The 17,976-nt window shown below is 35.8% G+C and overlaps 1 protein-coding gene across 19 annotated transcripts in view; it reads right to left on the bottom strand.

The window, feature by feature from the left end:
• Nucleotides 1-17,976, bottom strand: part of ABI3BP (ABI family member 3 binding protein) — a 286,413-nt gene that overhangs the window by 109,147 nt on the left and 159,290 nt on the right. For 17 of the 19 annotated variants that reach the window (XM_072614163.1, XM_072614173.1, XM_072614165.1 and 14 more), the window contains exons 6-10: nt 16,527-16,582; nt 10,537-10,585; nt 9,087-9,158; nt 8,287-8,379; nt 1,901-1,978 (exon numbers count right to left, since the gene is read on the bottom strand). In XM_072614163.1, coding sequence (XP_072470264.1) covers nt 1,901-1,978; nt 8,287-8,379; nt 9,087-9,158; nt 10,537-10,585; nt 16,527-16,582 — 348 coding nt within the window. The remainder of the gene's footprint in view (nt 1-1,900; nt 1,979-8,286; nt 8,380-9,086; nt 9,159-10,536; nt 10,586-16,526; nt 16,583-17,976) is intronic. The other 2 variants (XM_072614174.1, XM_072614181.1) reach the window with 1 other exon arrangement.

Raw genomic sequence — 17,976 nt, 5'->3', positions numbered from 1 at the left:
TATACATAAGTTCTAAATTTATTCAGTTCATTCAATAAATGTCTATTAAGCACCTGTTGTACACAAGGCACCGTGCTAGCTCCTAGGGACATCAATATTAAAAATAAAGCCCCAAACAGTCCATACCCTCAAAGCCTAAAAAAATCACTTGATAGAGGATATATATATATATATATATATATATATATATATATATATATATACATACACAAATATGTAGAATGTGGAAAAGGTGACTAGTACAATGTACTTTGGGGAATTTTGAGGAGGGAAGGACCACTTTAAAAAGGAATAATGAAGGAAGCCTTCCTGGAAAAGATGGTACTAGAACTGGGCCTTAAAGAGAGAGGGGAAGATTTAACAGGCAAAACTAAGGAAGAAGCATGTTCCAGGGCTAGGAGAGTGTGAGTGGGAGCCTATGAAAATGCACATGAGACAGAAAAATGTAGGACAAAATCAGGATACATTTAATGACTTAGTTTGACTAGAACACAGTTGATGGATGGGAAAAAAGTGAAATAAAATGACATGGAGAGGTGAATGGTTAAAGGCAAGGACCCCAATTAGGAGGCTATTATGAAAAGCAGAAATAATAAAAACCTGAACAGGGGAGTGGCAGCATGGTTGGGAATAGGAAAACAAGAGGTATTATGTAAGGAAGAATGTAAAGATTTGTTAACTTACTGAGAGAGGGGTAGTGTGAAAGAGAGAGAGGAAGGAAATGAGACTCTTATCTTGAGTGGTTGGTAGTAACCTCAACAACAAGAAAAAAAGGACATATATTTTGGGAGGAAATGAATTTAATTTTAGACATACTCAAATTCTATTTAGATTGGAGATACTTTATTAAATCTGAACTGGAAAACTTCTCATCTGGTTTTAATTTCACTTGGTCTTGCATAAAATATTATTTTGACCACAATGTTGTTGTTAAGAGGACAGTTTTTCCCTTGATAGTCTGTTTTTGGCTATCTCATTTAGTATAGTCCCAAAAAGGTTGATAAGAACAATTGAAGAACTTTGAGTAATGTTAACCTCCTCTTTTTTCTGAGGTGACATTTTACTTTTTAAGTTTCCACTGTAAATATGATTGCTACTAGGACCCTACATGTAAACAAATCAGAATTAATTTGAAAGTAGTCCATCAGCATAGAAGTGGATATTTGTGAAACATTAAAAGCTTAATTTTATTACATTTAAAGGTCAAGAGATAGGGTCAGGGGTGGTGGTAGTGGAGGGGGAGCTCTGATGCTTCCCTAAAGTGAAGTCATCAAAACAATGACACAGTCAAACCAGACTATTAGTTGTTCCATCAACTTGGCCTGCCCCTATGAGTCTGTGCAGACTATTTCCATGCCTAGACTGTACTCTTCCCTCATTTCTAATCAATCAAAGTTCTTTTCCTTCAAGGGTAAGATCAGGCATGACTTTCTCCACAAAGCTTGTGCTGATAACCCAGATGAAAAGGATTTCTCCCTCCTTAAATTCTTAGTGAATTTTGGTCCAGATCTCTCCTTGGCCCTTATCATGCTCTATTTTACATTATCCTTATCCAAGTACAAGTTGCATTCATTCAAGTACAATTTAAGCATTCATCTCGGTAGTCCCAGGACCTGTCACAGCACCTAAAACATACGAGGCGCCTCAGAGATGTTCGTAAGATTGTTGTTAAATCTGCTGACATATCTCACTTGGGAGTTCAACATGCTTCCATAGTAGAAGTGCTATTTATGTTCATTAAGATCCTGCTTCTCTTGACGCTGCTTCCTGCCACTTTAACCTTTAATCAGTTTTAAAGCAGCCTATTCATAAGAGTGACTTTTAAAAATCATGTAATATTTTAGATGCTGCATGCCATTAAAATGTAGAATCCTTACTATAAATGTCCAGTTCTTATTACCTGGTGCAGGCAGTGTTGGCATTTTTTCCTCCTCTGGTTTTTTAGACTCAGCAGGTAGTGTCAAGGTTTCATTCTTAGCTGAAATTTTAGAGGATAATTCATTTGCACTATTTTCTTACATCCAATGCCTGAAATAACTCATTTGAACATGTACTAGAAGCAGAAAGTGTTTAACTGCAACCCACTGAAACCTGTCAGGCACAATAGTAAGGACCACCTCTTTCCGTAACTAGTAAGTGTGGAATACGTTTAATTCTCCTTTTTCATTCCATTAAGATTTCAAGACTCTGTGATCGCGGTGTAGATACACTTTCCCTTCATCAATGGAAATGTTTCTGTGGCTAAAGAGATTCAGACAACAGGATCAACAATTGACCGGGGACCGAGCAATAATCTAATAAAATGTCTTCATTTAATAGCCGAGCACACTGAAACTCACAAAGGTTAAACGACTTGCCCAAAGTCACACAGCAAGTCTAAGGAGATGATTTTGTAAAGTGCTAGGACTGACAGAAAACAGAAAAAAACAAAGGCAAAATAAGACTATCAAACAGAGGAAAGCAGTTATGCTATAAATGTGAAAGGAGATTTTTATTAACTTGTGCAAACAAGAGTCTCTTTTTAGATCTCTGGAAATTCATCGGAAAATATGAATTCAAATAAAACTTCAACTATCATCTTCAGGCAAACCATACTGTTGCCACTTTACTCCTCACACTTTCATCTAAAAGTGTATCTATTCTCTTTCCAAGAATGTACCTCTGCAATCCAGACTCTTTTAAGTAGTTCTTTGGTTTGGTTAGTCACCTCGTATTTTGACTTTTTTGGCCACTAGGTTACAATTTAGACCAACCAAATAGCGATTTAGTTGTACTTTGCTGTTGTTCATTTGTTTCAGTCATGTTTGACCCTTTGTGACTCCATCTGGGGTTTTCTTGGCAAAGATACTGCAGTGGTTTGCCATTTCTTTCTCCAACTCACTTGATAGATGAGGAAACTGAGGCAAACAAGGTTAAATGACTTGTCCAGGGTCATACAGCTAGTAAGTGTCTGAGGCCAGATTTGAACTTAAGAAGATGAGTCTTTCTCATTCTATGCCTGGTACTCTATCCACTGTGCTACCTAGCTGCCCTTATTTATACTATGCTGGACTAGGTGAACCAAAAAGCTTCTTCATGTTTCAAGCACACTGAGAAGATTTTCTACGCAGGATTTAGTCAAAGATGTGGACAAGAGTCACAGAGGGTGAGAAGATGTAGGGTGGATGCAGTCTATATAAGCAGAGATAGTAATACACTGAGAGACCATGGGTCTAGAGGCTTAAAAGAGTTAATTCCATTTCTAAGGATGTGACATTTATACACTTGGGGTAAGTTAGGCCCTGAGAGAATTCAGAACCTTGCTTGAATAATGAAATGAAATGTTCAGGGAATGCTAAGATGAGGAAGGACTTCAAGAGGTCAGCTAGTCCAAAAAATATTTAATATTAAAAATGTTCTTTTAAAGCACTTGAAGAATGGAAATTTATACTCCCTTCTTTGGGCTAGCTAGGTGGAACATTGCTGGGCCTGGAGTCAGGAAACTTCATCTTCCTGAGTTCAAATCAGTCCTCAGATACTTCCTAGCTGTGGGACCCTGGGCAAGTCACTTAACCCTGTTTGCCTCAGTTTCTTCATCTGTAAAATGAACTGGAGAAGGAAATGGCAAACCACTCAAGTATCTTTGCCAAGAAAATCCCAAATGGGGTTAAGAAGAGTTGAGCGCAACTGAAACAACTAAATAACAACAAACTTTGGAAGTGACAATATTATTAAAGGATAGTATTTCTTCCTTGCAGAAAGAGGATGAACCCATGATTTTATTGGTATAAGGGTCTCTCCAAGAACAAAATCCCCCCTGCCAAAGATGCACATAAGCTTTTTCTCTACAAGGTATAGTTTTAAAGACTTGCCTAGAGCACTGAGAGGTTACTCTTGACTTGTCCATTGTTGCATAACTAGGATGTCAGAAATGGGACTTGAGCCCAAGTCCTCTTGGCTCTGAGGCTGACTCTCTGTCCTCCATGCCGTACTGTCTCTCTCAATCTTTCTCATGCCTAATCCAAATCCTTTCTAATGTAATTTAAATGCATTTCTTCCTCTTGTCAGTGTTGGCAGTGTTATAATGGATGTTCATTGTTGGTTGACTTAATGGCTATTAAGTTTTTTTTTTCCATCTCCCACAGATCAAATCATATTAATCCCCTTTTTCTCCCTTTGCATTTACGGAAGCTATTAATCAGTCATTTTGTTTTCTCCTCTCTTTTTTCTACCTATTATTACAATGCAAAAATTAGGCAGTATGATACAGCAAGATGTCAGATATGGCATTAGAGGAGCTTGGTTAAAATATTACCCTGTTGCTTATTGCTTTTGTGGCAATGGGAGACATGCAACCTTTCTGGGCCTTCACATGTAAAATAGAAGCTATAAATCTATGTATGATTCTAGGGCCGTAATTCACTCTACCGCTGGCATAAGGCTAGTTTGGGGCATGGGTACAGAGCTGCCATCAGAATGCAGCCTTTAAAAACCAGGAAATTTCTTGTCTTTTGTTGTTTTTCAGCACTTCTGTCAATACATTTACCTTTCTAAATTTTGGCAAGTCAAGCCGTGGGTTTGGCAAACCTTTTGTACATCCCTTGGAGATGTGTGTGTAATGTGAGCTTTCTTGTTTATTTTTCCCAATAGTCACACCATGTGTGTTCTGGAGCAAAATCTGTTACATTTCTGAACAGGAAGAGTTACGTTTGAAGGATCCCCCCTTCTCAGAATTTATTTTTTGTTTCTCCTGGAAATAGAACAAACAGCTTAAAATGTTCATTCATCTTTGTAAGCAACAGATGAAAATACTAGATTTGCAGAAAATTAGGGTTTGAATTCTGACCATCGCTTATGAGCTATGTGACCAGGGGAGAATCGCTCTAGGGCTTACTTTCCTCGTCTCTAACACGGGTAAGCAGGGAAAATAACAATAGCTAATAAATAATACATGCCATTTGTTTGGCGCTTTAAGGTTTACAAAGTGCTTCATACGTGTTACCTTGTTGGATCCTCATGACCTTCTGAAGTAGGTGTTAGTGTTCGCATTTTACAAATGAAGCTGAAGCAGACCGAGGTTAAATGACTTGCCCAGGATCACAGAGCTAGTAACTGTTTAAAGAAGGATTTGAACTTGGGTCTTCCTGATCCCAAGTCCAGAGCTTCATTCACTGCACTATGGAGGTGCCATGGTATAGTGCGGAAGTTCCCAAACTTTTTTGGCCTACCGCCCCTTTTTCAGAAATAAAAAATTTACTCTTGCCCCCTGAAATCTACTCTCTTTAGCCCTTTCATAGTTTTTTCTTTGAAATTTACATCATTTCAAAGATATATAAGATATTTTTAAATAATGCATCTTAAATAATTCATTGTAAATTTGTGAATTTTTCCTGCATTAAAATTTTGATGATGCAATATGGAGTCATGTAACCATATAATATTGTACTGTACTAACACTCCCATATTCCCATCGATGGGTGCTGGACTTCCAGAAAATGCCCAGCATCCTGGCCTCAACACTTGCTTGCTAAGGTCATCCTGGGGACTGGACCACTGATTGATTATAACTTGCATTTTATGTGCTTATTTGGAAAATAATGTAATCATTACAATTTTAACTCTGTTGCACAACAGATGAGACATGCACAAAAGATTTTTCAAAATTTTCTTATCTTCTCTTTCTTTATGTGTCTCCCACCCCCTTATTTTTATTCAATACCCACCAAATGTACTTGAGGTTACTAAACACCGCCCCCCCCCAGTACCTGCCCCCTCTTACCAGTCATTCCATATCCTTTCAGGGGTTGTTATAACCCACTTTTAGAACTTCTGGATAGTAGATAGAGAACTGGTCTTGCAACCAGGAGGAACTGAAATCAAGCACATCCTGGATGTGCGACCCTGGGCAGGGGAGCAACTTCTGAAAGCCCTAGGAAACTCTCTTAAAACTCTAAGTTACAGAAGTGCTGACCTGAATTGGTAGAAGATTTCCTTCTACAGAAGTATCCTATGCCAATGAAATCACAGGTGCAATCCCTCTTCTCCATGCTCAAAATTGTATTTTCGAGGGGTGGGAGGGAGGGAGAGGAGGTGGACTGAGTAAACTCTAGGTCCTTTTCAACACAATCATTATAAGTTAAAAATGCAATTTAATTAAAAAACACTCTAAAATTTTATCTGTTAAAGGCCAAACATTTCCCATTTGAAAAGACATTTTTCTCCCCTCTCCCCTATGCTGTCATGCTCCATTCTCCAAGAAGGCAAACTAATGATTAAGAAGAATATTTTTACTATTTGTATTTTCACTCTTCACATTTGCCCTTCTCATTCCAGGAGAGAATTAAATCTTGGTGAATCATGCCATAACATACACATACACATGCCATAACATAACACACGTTTTCTCAAACTGAAGAGATTTCAAAGGTTAGGCACTAGGAACCTTGAAAACATAGAAATATTTCATTCATTCGGAATTAAGGGCTATAGGTTATGGTTCAAAGGGAGTCCCATTTGACATTGCATACATGAATACTCCATTAGAATATTTGACTTCATTGACTTGGGCAGTCAATCACAACTCATCCATACTTGTTCATTTTGTGTCACTCTTGTCTACGTTCTCTTATAAATTCACCATGGAGATGAACCCTAAGCGCAGGAGACCTTTCCTGGTGTCTTCTGTCAAAATGAGCACTGCCATCCCTCAGTCAGTAATGGTTTTAAATAACTCTATAGAGTCTTAGTCTTGATGAAATTTCAGCTAAATTATAGGCTATTTTACAGGACTATTAGACACTAGCATGAACAGGTTTTAACAGGCCTATTAAAAACAACTCAATAAAACTTTTACCCATCCTTTCTAAGAATGATCCTCTGGACAAGGAGTTACTTACACTGGTGATAACAAAGGATGAATTAATTACCAGAAGAGGGAAAAATCTACTTTGGTTTGATTTCCTAATAAGGATCTTAACAAGATTTTTGTATATATACAACTTAAAACAGGTACATGAGGTATTAGAACCAGAAGGAAACTAGGGGATCATTTGGTCTAAACCTCTCAATTTATAGATGAAGAACCTTTGGTTCAAGGAAATCAAATGACCTATCTAAGGTTATATGGTTAGTGGCAACACTACGAGGAATGAGAATCTTTATAATGGAAATATGAGGATTGACTAAAATCATTAACAGTTGCTTGTAAATTAATTTTTGTTCAGTCATTCAGTCATATCCAACTCTTCATAATCCAATGGACCATAGCACACCAAGCTTTTGTATCCTCCACTGTCTCTCTCAAAGTCTTCTAGAAAGTAATAAAATATTATATATAAAAATCTCTTGTAATATTTTTTAAAAGAATCAAGCTTTCTCTAAATAATTCAGTCAAGCCTATTAATTTAGATTTTTCCTTTCCCCAGACATCCTTCCTCTGCCAGAGTATCCCATATTATTAAACTAAGGGAACTACAAATGTCTCCCTGCAAAATATTCAGGAAGATATTTCTATGTAAGTCAACTATACCGGTGAGAACTAAAAAATTTACAAGCACCCAAATATTTTGTCTATATAATACTGAATGCTTAGATATTAGGCTAGATTATAACACTTCAAAAATTTTTGCCCAGAAGTTGGAATCATGGAAGCATCATCAGAATTCCTGTCCAACAAAATTTTGTAAAAAAGGAAAGGCATGGTAAATCCAATGTTTCACAAGTTACCTTGGAAAAGACACTGGAAATGAATTTAGGGGACCTGGCTTCTTAGTTCCTTTACCATGAAAAGACAATATTACTTTTGGCAAGTCACATGGGTCTTGATTTTGCCATTTATAAAATGATGGTGTTGCTCTAAGGACTTTCTAAAGTTCTTTTCAGCTCTAAAATTTTGAATTAATGAATTTATATGTCTAGGTTTGTTTGTTAATTTTCAATTAATCTGACCTTCAAATTTCATTTACACATGTTGGGTCAAGCATGATGCATTTGATGACACCTTTATTTTAAATCTATGTGTGTATATTAGAAAGTAGTTTAAAGGAATACACAGTCTTATTGAGAAATCTGAAACTGGTAGTATGCCTTGAGGAATGAATAAGCAGAAAGAAGACATTTGTTTTAATATATTAACTTCCTCCCCACAGCCCAGCAAACTTTAATTCATATTTAAATTCATCTAAATTGAGCCTGCTTCTTCTCCCAAAACAGTTAACAGTATACAGCTTAATGTACCTTTGGCATCCTCAAAATATTCAGTATCCACACTCAGAAAGCAGATAAACCAAATGTACTACTTCCACTTACCTAGTGGGGTCTTGACTGTTTCAGAAATATCCAACATGACAGGTGGAGGACCTTTCAGAGTGGTGTCATTCAGACCAGGAATGATAAGATGGACTGCATAGGAATTTAAGTGAGGGCAATGAAAAGAAAGTAGAATATGCTATTAAATAAAACCTAAAACAACAGAAGCTAGAATGTTCATTTTAAACAGTTGGCTATAAAACTAAGATCACAAATGGATGAAATAGTCAAAGTTCTTTTTTTTACAATTCCTCTTTTAATATCCAGTTGCTTTAAATTAACGCATTCAAGTGTTCCTAGAATTGCTTTACAACCAGCTCATTAGCAAAATATATATATAAAATCTTAATTTGATTCCATTCAAAAAACATTTATTAAACATGTGCTTTTTATTAGATCATGGTCATTATCAAGATATCGGGTATTGCTAATATTAACTATTATTTACATAAATCTTAATTTCGAAGATGTTCAATTTATTTCATATGTGTACTCTTATTTTGTGGAGGCAGATGAGATTTGGTATCAGCTCTCTTATTGTACATGACACAAGGCCATGTAATTTTAGCTACCATGCAGCAAGTTCATGGTAGAGGTCAGATCTCTTGAGTTTTAGCTCTTAGTGGATTATGCCACACCTTGGGCAAAAGCCCAAGATGTTTTGATTGAGATAATAACACATTCTTGTGAAAATGTACAAAGCAAAAGCTCTGACCACAGTTCACTGCTCCTCACAGACATTCAGCTAACAAAGGAAACACCTGGTTTTACATGGCTAGGTTTAAAAAAAATAAAGTTACCTAGTATTGTTCCTCCTACAGAAGGCCTGTCCGGAGATTTTGATGCTGCTCGATGTGTGACATTCTGAATTACTGGGGATACATAATGCAACAGCAAGGTGAAAAGATTGCAGAGAGAAGTTGACAGAAGCCACATAGGTATATTTAGTTCTGACCTAACATTACCAGTCATGAGATTTTGATATGATATTTGTGCTATTTTGTAAGAAACAATTCTTCCACTGTCTTTTGACTCCCTCTCCCCAACTTCCAAAATGGTCTTTCTTCCCCATGGCATACCAAATCAAAGCACAATAGTCTGGAAACACTGACTTAGGAAATTAATCACTCTAAATGTAATATGATGCATCCAAGAACAGAACAGAATACAAAAAAATTCTCTTCATTTAATCTATCTTTTTTGTATGTTTGGAATGTCAGGTTTTCTCAAAGTGAGAAAAAACACTCAGCTTGTTCCAGCAGCAAAATGAGAAGAGAGAGGAAAGGGAACTCCAGGGTTGATGGTACAGAGAATAGGCATATGGCTAGAGGGAGGGTGGTGCATAGAAGAGGAGTCCAAAGTACAGTCTAAGTGTAGGGGTGGGAGAAGAAGAAGCTTGTCCTCTAGAGAGACCCACTTATCACTCGGAGGGAGTTAAGAGGGAGATGGAGAGACAGGGCTCTGGAGGAGGGATACTTTGACAAGTGGATTCCAGGGGTGAGACAGGTAAGGAGTCATGGTGACCATGCTATGGGGTTGGTGACCATGAGAGTGAGCCCGAGAAAGAATGGGGTCATACATGATGCAGACTGGCAGAGGACTACTAACAAATTTTGAGCAGGAGACAGAAAAGTTTATCCTCCTAGAGAGGAAGTGAGTCCTTCAAGATATTAATATCCTGTGCCATAATTCCCTGGCCCCAACCTAATTATAGCCTTGACACCCTCCCTCAAGTAGTTTTTAGGGACTATGAATACAGTCTTTATTTTTTTTACATCAAAATCTGAAACAAAATCAGGAGTAACCAGGTACTGAAAGTATTTAATAAGCACTTGCATCTAAAATTTTCTCTGGTTTCCAAAAAGTAAATATTATTCAATCTAAATAGGTAAAATATAAGTAATATTATCAAGAACAATGTATTATCAATAAATAAAACAGCTCTTCATTCTATCTCTACAAGAATAGGAAGTGAAAGAGAGGGAAGTACTTTATCTCCATTTTCTGAATAGGGACACCGAGACATTGGAACATCACTCAACCAAGATCAAATGTACTTTGGTAAAAGAATTAGTGAAGTTTCTAAATTTTGTCTATCAGATCATACTGATTTATTTAGAGTTTTATTAGCAATGGAGATTTGAAAAAACAGGGAAAATGTAACTTATTTCTAATCACTTCATTTTGAAAAATAGCATGGTTGTTGAAAATTTTGAACATTTATCTACTGCTGAAAGTCATAGAGATTACCTTGTTTGATAACTGTGATGGGAATTATCTTCTTTGGAATGAATGCTGGCTGAAAAGAGAGGAAAATAGTGTTAACCTTTGAATCTAGAAATTATTATTTCATGTAAGAAAAATAACCAAAAAAGTTTTACTCAGCATTTTTTTGAGGCTTTTTCAAACAATAATGGGAACTTAACTCTTATGGCAAACTCTGCTCCTTGGTTCAGTCTTTGTTGACTAAAACTTTTGTGCCTACATGGACCTTCTTTTTATTTGGTTCACAACATTTCCTCAAAATAAAAAAAGTCCAAATTACTGATCAAAACGATTCATTTTGATAGCTTATTTAATTTGGAAAGTAGGTTCTTTGGCCTTGGGTTGCATAGCTTTCAAGAATCACATGTTAGTCAACAAGCATTTATTAAGTGTGTACAGAATTTCAAAACTACGCACCTAAATGACTCTTTTTCTGTTTCTGCGGTTAGGACTGTCCTTTGGAGCAGATAGTCACTTAAATGTAATGACATCAGAGACACTGGGAATTGAATCATGCCCCAAAAGATTTTCACTATGGTGCCATATTGACTGAGAGTCTATCATGAGAGATGTCTACTTTTGGGTTACTTTCCCTGAGTTGTTTTTTAAAATATATAGTCACATTTGTTACTGAGAATCATCAAGGATTAAATATGTGTGTGCATAGATAATTTATTACATATCTATAACAGATATTATATCACTATTTCTATTATGTTATGTGTGTAACATGTATAATGTTTATATGTTATGTGTGTATCATGTATATATACACAATGCATATATGGTTTTCTGGATAGTTCTCTGTTGAAGCTATTACACTAAACCTTTTCTATGTTTTAAATGTTTTTGGATGGCAATATTCATAAACCTTCTTAACCAGAGTAAAGTACAGTATATAGAATATAATTCATTTTTTTCTTAATGAGAATATTATCCTGATGAACCGGTATTATACTATACTACAGGTGCAGATGTAGATGTTACAGTCTATAAGGGTAAATGAATTTAGCATGCTATTATGCAATTATATGCTATGAATTTCCTCTATCTCAATCCTGTCCCTTCCCCCAAAGCAAAATAAAGACTATAGGACAGTCCTGGATACATTTACACAGTACTTTAAGGTTTGCAAAGTACTTTGCATATATTTTATCACTGATCTCATAACAGCCCTAGGAGATAGGTACTTATGTATCATTATCTTCACTGTAAGGATGGGGAAGTTGAGGCAAACTGAGGTTAGGTGACTTGCCTAGGGTCATATAGCTAGTAAGAATCTGAGATGGGATTTGAACTCAGGTTTTCCTTATCCAAGTCCAGCATACGTTACATTGCTTGGCTGCTTTCACTGTCTTTCTGTCTGAACACAAATGTTGCCAACTTCAGAGTAGTGAAGATTGCACGGGTGTACCCTAGAACTCCCCTGAAAACTTCCAGTGACTTCAGGGACACTTGTGACTCAAGGCTGAGACAGGAAGTGCCACTCACTCAGAGGACCGTTAAAAAGAAGCTATCCTCAGTGTTCTCTTCTTGTCTGTAGACTATCAAGACTATCTGAGCCTCTCCCTAGAAGGGTAGAGGGTACTAGTTCCCTTCCCCCACCGTGGCCACATACAGGCCATTATAATGTGGCTGCCTAAGCACATGTCCTGCCTGGATGATCCTGAGACTAGACACAGAGCCCTAGATGTTGCTTCTATTTGTGTTTCTTTGCCTAATCCTAGGTGCCTGAGTAATGATTGGGCAATGAATATTTTTAGTTTGGGAGGCTACCTTGTGAATTTAAGAGATATAGAGATTCTAGTTCCTCAGCAGTCATGGGAGATGCTCTTTTCTGTTTCTACTAAAAGGGTTGTTTTTCTTGTTTGTTTTTGTTTAGAGTGGAAGACAAACATCAGTCAGAGTACAAGCCCAAATAGGTTTAGCTTACTAGAAGATGAAGACTTGGAGGGAATTTTTTGGGACAATGCAGAACCAAGTGGAAATGTAATGAGGTCTATTTAGCCATCCCACAAACTGCTTTGTGTTTAAATCTCAACCTTTCAGGAAAGTATAACAGTAGGTGTGTTACTACTACTGATTGTTTTAAGTCTTTATTAATGAACACTTATGAGAGTCACATCTGCATGTTGAACATTTCCTTGTGTGGAGAGGAAATAAATATCTATTTACCTGATTTGCATTGTATATTGAGGATCTTGCTTTGTATATTGAGGATATGCCTTGCTTTGGAGAGATCCTGGACATTAGTAAAACCTTAACTTTTAAGTAAATTTCTCTGAGACTCTATGATTGGGCAGAGGGTTGGAGATGGGAGGATGGAAAATAGGAAGTAGTAAAGAAAAAAATGAAGGTGCTAGTTTTTTACTTGGTCATTTCCCCCAGTACTAAACCTATTGGCATGTACCAAATCCAGAGCTGAGGGGCCCCTTTAGCATGCACCAATGTGGTCCTGGGGAATTAACTACCTTGGGCCCCTTGAGCCCAGCAGCAACTCCATTGTTTCACATGAAATAGCAACTCATGGAGAATTGGCATTACTGATTTATCCTGAACTTTTTCAAGTTTATATCAAAGTCATGACACCAAGCATCCTTGAAAATTTTAGGATAAAAGGTCTTAGCATCTCAGTTTTGTGAGATCTTCCTTTATCTTCAAATCCCTAGGGTGGAGGGACATTTGAGGTCTGGTTAAAAGTTGTTCATAAAACAATCCCACTGTCTCGAAGGAAAAATATTCACAAGAGAAGAACCCTGATATACTATATTCTGGTTTTAATTTATTCTAAAAAACTCCACCCATTTTCTTCTAAACTGACTAAGTAATGAAACATACTGATTCAGATCTAGCTAAAACCAAAACCAACATACTTCTTGTGAAAGTTTCAAATTTCTGCCTAATATGGAAAAACAGATCCAACTGTTTGTTATTTATCTTTGGTCTAGAATTATTGTTTTTAACTTTCTACCTAGAATATGGATGTACTTAAAATAGGAGGATATATAATTTGTTCTGTGTGTATAATCTCAAGGTATGGATAAAGGAGAGAAAGAAAAAGGATCATTTTTACTCTTGGCATTCCTTATCTGATCATTGTTAAACTAAAAAACTGGCAGCACTTTTCCCCCCTTTGCCAATAATAGATGCTGTTCCCTTAGGAGATGGGTGGATCTGAATGATAATGAAGGAAAGGTCAGAAGAGATGTCATATCCCAGGGGAAGACTGATTTCAAGAGGAGTTGGCTTTCCCTAAACAATTAAAATTGTATTTTAAACACTAGTTCAAAAACATATCTACAACTAAGTTTATCTACCGCAGGATTATAAAGTATATTTATAAATGTATGATTCTAAAAACAGAAGCCATGAGTTAGAAATAGAGACCATCTTAGAGACTATCATTTTGTGTATTATAACCAAATAATCAAACACTAATGGTCAATACATTTCTGAGAAATTGTCAGCATTAAGAAAAGTAATTGATTCTAAAAAAAGAAAAATAATGTTCCAAATGTAAGTAAGTAAGTAAGTAGCCATAAAGAAGTCTAGGTCATCTTCCTATATGCCCCAAATAATAGAAGACATTACAATGTAAGAAGAACTAACCTTCTGGATAAAAGTTTTATTTCTATCTCATACTATTTCTAGTATTAGCCATTGACAAAGGTATCAGTATATATAATTTATATATATACATATATATAAAGTTAAAAAAAACAGAGTTCTTTCAAACATTTTTACTTTACCTAAAATAGTATCATTTATTTAAAGAAATAATCAATGTTGTTCAGATCCTTCATTTCCCCCACTCTTTGGAAAGTGTTGAGTGGAAAAAAGTATTCACATGTATGCAAGCATGAAATGAAAATATTGTGTATTCTGATTAAAATTCGATTGCATATCCGGAATTTATTGCAAAGCCTCTGAAATAATGCCCTCTTAGGCAGGTTCCAAATGAAATATTTAAGCTTTTCATTATCGCTGTCATTTCTTTTTTGTCTGAAATGAATCATTATATCAAATCAATGAAAAGGACAGAATATATGGCTATATAAGATGTCAGAGACTATCCCAGACTCTTCCTTCCCAATTTTTCTCAAATTGCAGAGCAACACAGATGTCAGTAAAGGAATCACTTTTGTTCTGTGGATCCAGATGGTAGTCATGAACCAAGCCGAATAGAAGAGCCTTAAAATATCCTTTTGAATGGAGTTGTTTCCCTTTGGAAATAAACAAGCAATTCATGCTACAACACCAGGACTGCTGGCTGGAGTCAAGGGAGAGCTCCACAATGCAGCTTGAAGTGATAAAACTTTTGGATCTGTATCAGAGATACAGGAAGTTACTTCCTATTACACCCTCTCTGCCTCTTCTCCCCTGCACCCCGCCTCCCTGTCATACTTATTTATGATGGGAGAAGGGGATAAAGTCTCTGGGAGTGAGAACTATTCTTGTCCCCAATCCCATTAAGTAATCCCACTAACAGGGCTATCCTGCCAAAAGTAACACAAGTTATTTGGAGCAAATGACTGAAAATGGAAAAAGACCTGTTGCTCCACAGAAGACATAATAAAACCAAAAATGAAACAGCTACACATGTTGGGGAGATAGTACAATTCCTAAGAACTCACCCACTTAAAATAAAAATTAGGATGGTCTCAGAATGTGAGAAAGGACAAATGGACCTTTGGGTTTAAAGTTTCATTGTGAGATTTTCTTCTTTTATATTTGCTTCATCTATATATAAAGGGTAACATATATGTGTTTGCCTATGTGTGCATATACATATGTATATACATAAATATACAAACATATACAATATGTTTCTATTTCTTGTACGTATCATCTTATGACTTGTGATCTCCAAGAATCAGAGATGTAAAATGGGTATAATCTCAAAAGCCTTTATTTTATAGATGAAGAAACTGAGGCCCAGAGAAGTTATACAATTTGCTCATAATCACTTAGGTAGTGAGCATTCTGGGTAGGAGCTCTTTGTTTCACATGCCTCCAATAAAACTTTCTCCTAAATTCATTCTCTCCACTCCTCCTCAAGCCCCTTAAAGATCATGGCCACATAAGCAATGAGTTGTTAACACAGATACATAAGCTTGTCATCAAGTATATACCCTTCTGTTATTTGTGACTAAGTTTGAAGTTGTACCTGAGATATATAGGAGGAACATCTATCTTCTGGAGATTCAATGCTAGCCAGGACCAGCTTCAAAAACAGTAACTAGCTGCTTGACAGTCTTCCTCATATTCCCTTAAAATATCTAACCTGCCTCCTGGTCAATGGCTAAAAATTCTCTACATGGGAGATAAACTTTTATGACAAAAATAGATCTAATGCATAAAATATATGCAATTTGGTAAAGATAACTCACACAAAAATATAAAAGATTGTTTCATCCTTGAGAGAAGGGCTTAGTAGGAAGAAAGGTAGAAACAAGGAGGATGCCTAATTAAGAGGTTTTTGTTTTTTTTCCCTTAAGAGGGGAAAGTTGAACTTATAGCATATGTTACAGCAACACAGCTACAAAAGTCTGTTACAATCTGTCCCTAGCACCAAGATATTCCTTTGGTTGCTATTGATATAGAAAACATCAGGGGTGCAATTAAAGAAAATAATCTCAGTATAAAAAAAGTCTACCTGCATGACAGCACATAAACACAATAGCATACAAACTTACTTAGAATGCTAGATTAATTATAACTCTATAATTTAATTACTATATTAATTATAGATTGGAGCTGATAGGGATCTTAGGAACTATCAAATCTGCTGTTTAATAAGTAGGGAGATATTTATTCCAGTCGATCCTGAGAACTTTAGATTTATTAGCACTATGAATTTCACTTCACTAGACTTCAGATACTTAGGAAACAGCTGTGAGAAAGTAAATTGGATACATAAATACTTAAAAACAAATTTTTGTTAGATCACTTTGAAAAATAGATTTGTTACATACCACTGTATGAATCTGGTCATAGGTACTTTGAATTTTTCCATTTCCTTTATTTTTAGCTGATATAACAGGGAGAAAAGGAAACATTTATTTTCATCTCATCAAGTACAAAATCAAATGATCACTTATCAAGACAACTCAGTCTGCATCTCTCACCAATTCTGTTTTCATTCCTTACAAAGAGAAAAATGACGATATGTGGTCTCATTATTGGTAGAACAATTTTCTTTTACCTTTTACCTGTAATATAAAATCTGAGATGAATGGGGTCTAACAACCTATGGGGACAGAACTATTTTCTGCCATCCCATCCCACCTCCTCTTCTCCCTTCATCAATGAATGCAGTCAAGAGCATTTACATGGTTTTATCAGACTATGTACAAGGAGTTTTGATGAGGATATACTTTTTGTTAATGATTCAAATCATCAACTCTGTAATTATCCCTGAAAATAGTAGAGAGTGCACCAAATAGATACGTGATTTAGATACACTATCCCAAAAGGTGGCTACCAAAACCTTTTTCATTCTGTCTCATATTGGTAATGACATAAGGTGGTATTTCCTTCATATTCCTAACAATCTCTTTACTTATTGTCTTCAAGTCGTATTCCTTTATGTTACTTCTCAAAAGATTCAGACATTAAAAAAAAGTTTATTCTTGTACATTGGAGATTCAGCATTTTTAATGCTTATTTTAGAAACCAAATAGAAAAAGGACAGAATTCTTTTAAAAGTATATTTACTATCTTTATATGATCATGGTAATGAAAAATAGTACTCCAAACTAGATGACACTTTAATAATTCTTTTAATGGGAAGGAAGAAAACATTTTGAAAAATTGCATTAGTATTCTCATACAACCAAGGCAAGGTTTAATTAATTATTTCTACCCATATAAAAGGTGTCATCAGAGATATATTCCTGGAAAAAAGTTGGCCAGTTACATAGTAAGAATAAGAACAATTGATAAACAGCAATGCATTCCACTGGTATCTAGATAAAGTGAAGAAGCCCCCCAACACACTGGTTAGACCTCTGTGTACAACTGTGGGAGAACAAGACAAGAACTGGACAACAGTTGCAAAAGGTGGAGATGTATGGACAGTTGTTAAATGAATCATTGGAAGAAAAATCCATGTCAATGAAATAAATCATGGATCCTTCAAAGTTTCAATGTGTATACTCGAGTAATTTCTCAAAGTGTTCCCTTTTGAAAGTTGTGTGACCATGTCTGAAATGTCATGAAAAAACAAAGACACTTCTTTATGTACACTCCTTATGGAGTTTATAATCATCCTTGTTATGAAATAAGGACTAAACATTTGCTTACAAATGAACAAATGAAAACAGTTCCTACATTTTTAGAGCTCTCATGTTTGCATTCTTTTACCTCCCCAGAATATTAATTATGTAAGATATTCCATGTAAATGACAATCCATAAATGGAATC

Source organism: Notamacropus eugenii, chromosome 5, assembly GCF_028372415.1.
Source record: "Notamacropus eugenii isolate mMacEug1 chromosome 5, mMacEug1.pri_v2, whole genome shotgun sequence".
Lineage (NCBI taxonomy): Eukaryota > Metazoa > Chordata > Mammalia > Diprotodontia > Macropodidae > Notamacropus > Notamacropus eugenii.
Note: the sequence above shows the minus strand (reverse complement) of the source record. Positions and strands in the feature narration are given on the sequence as shown.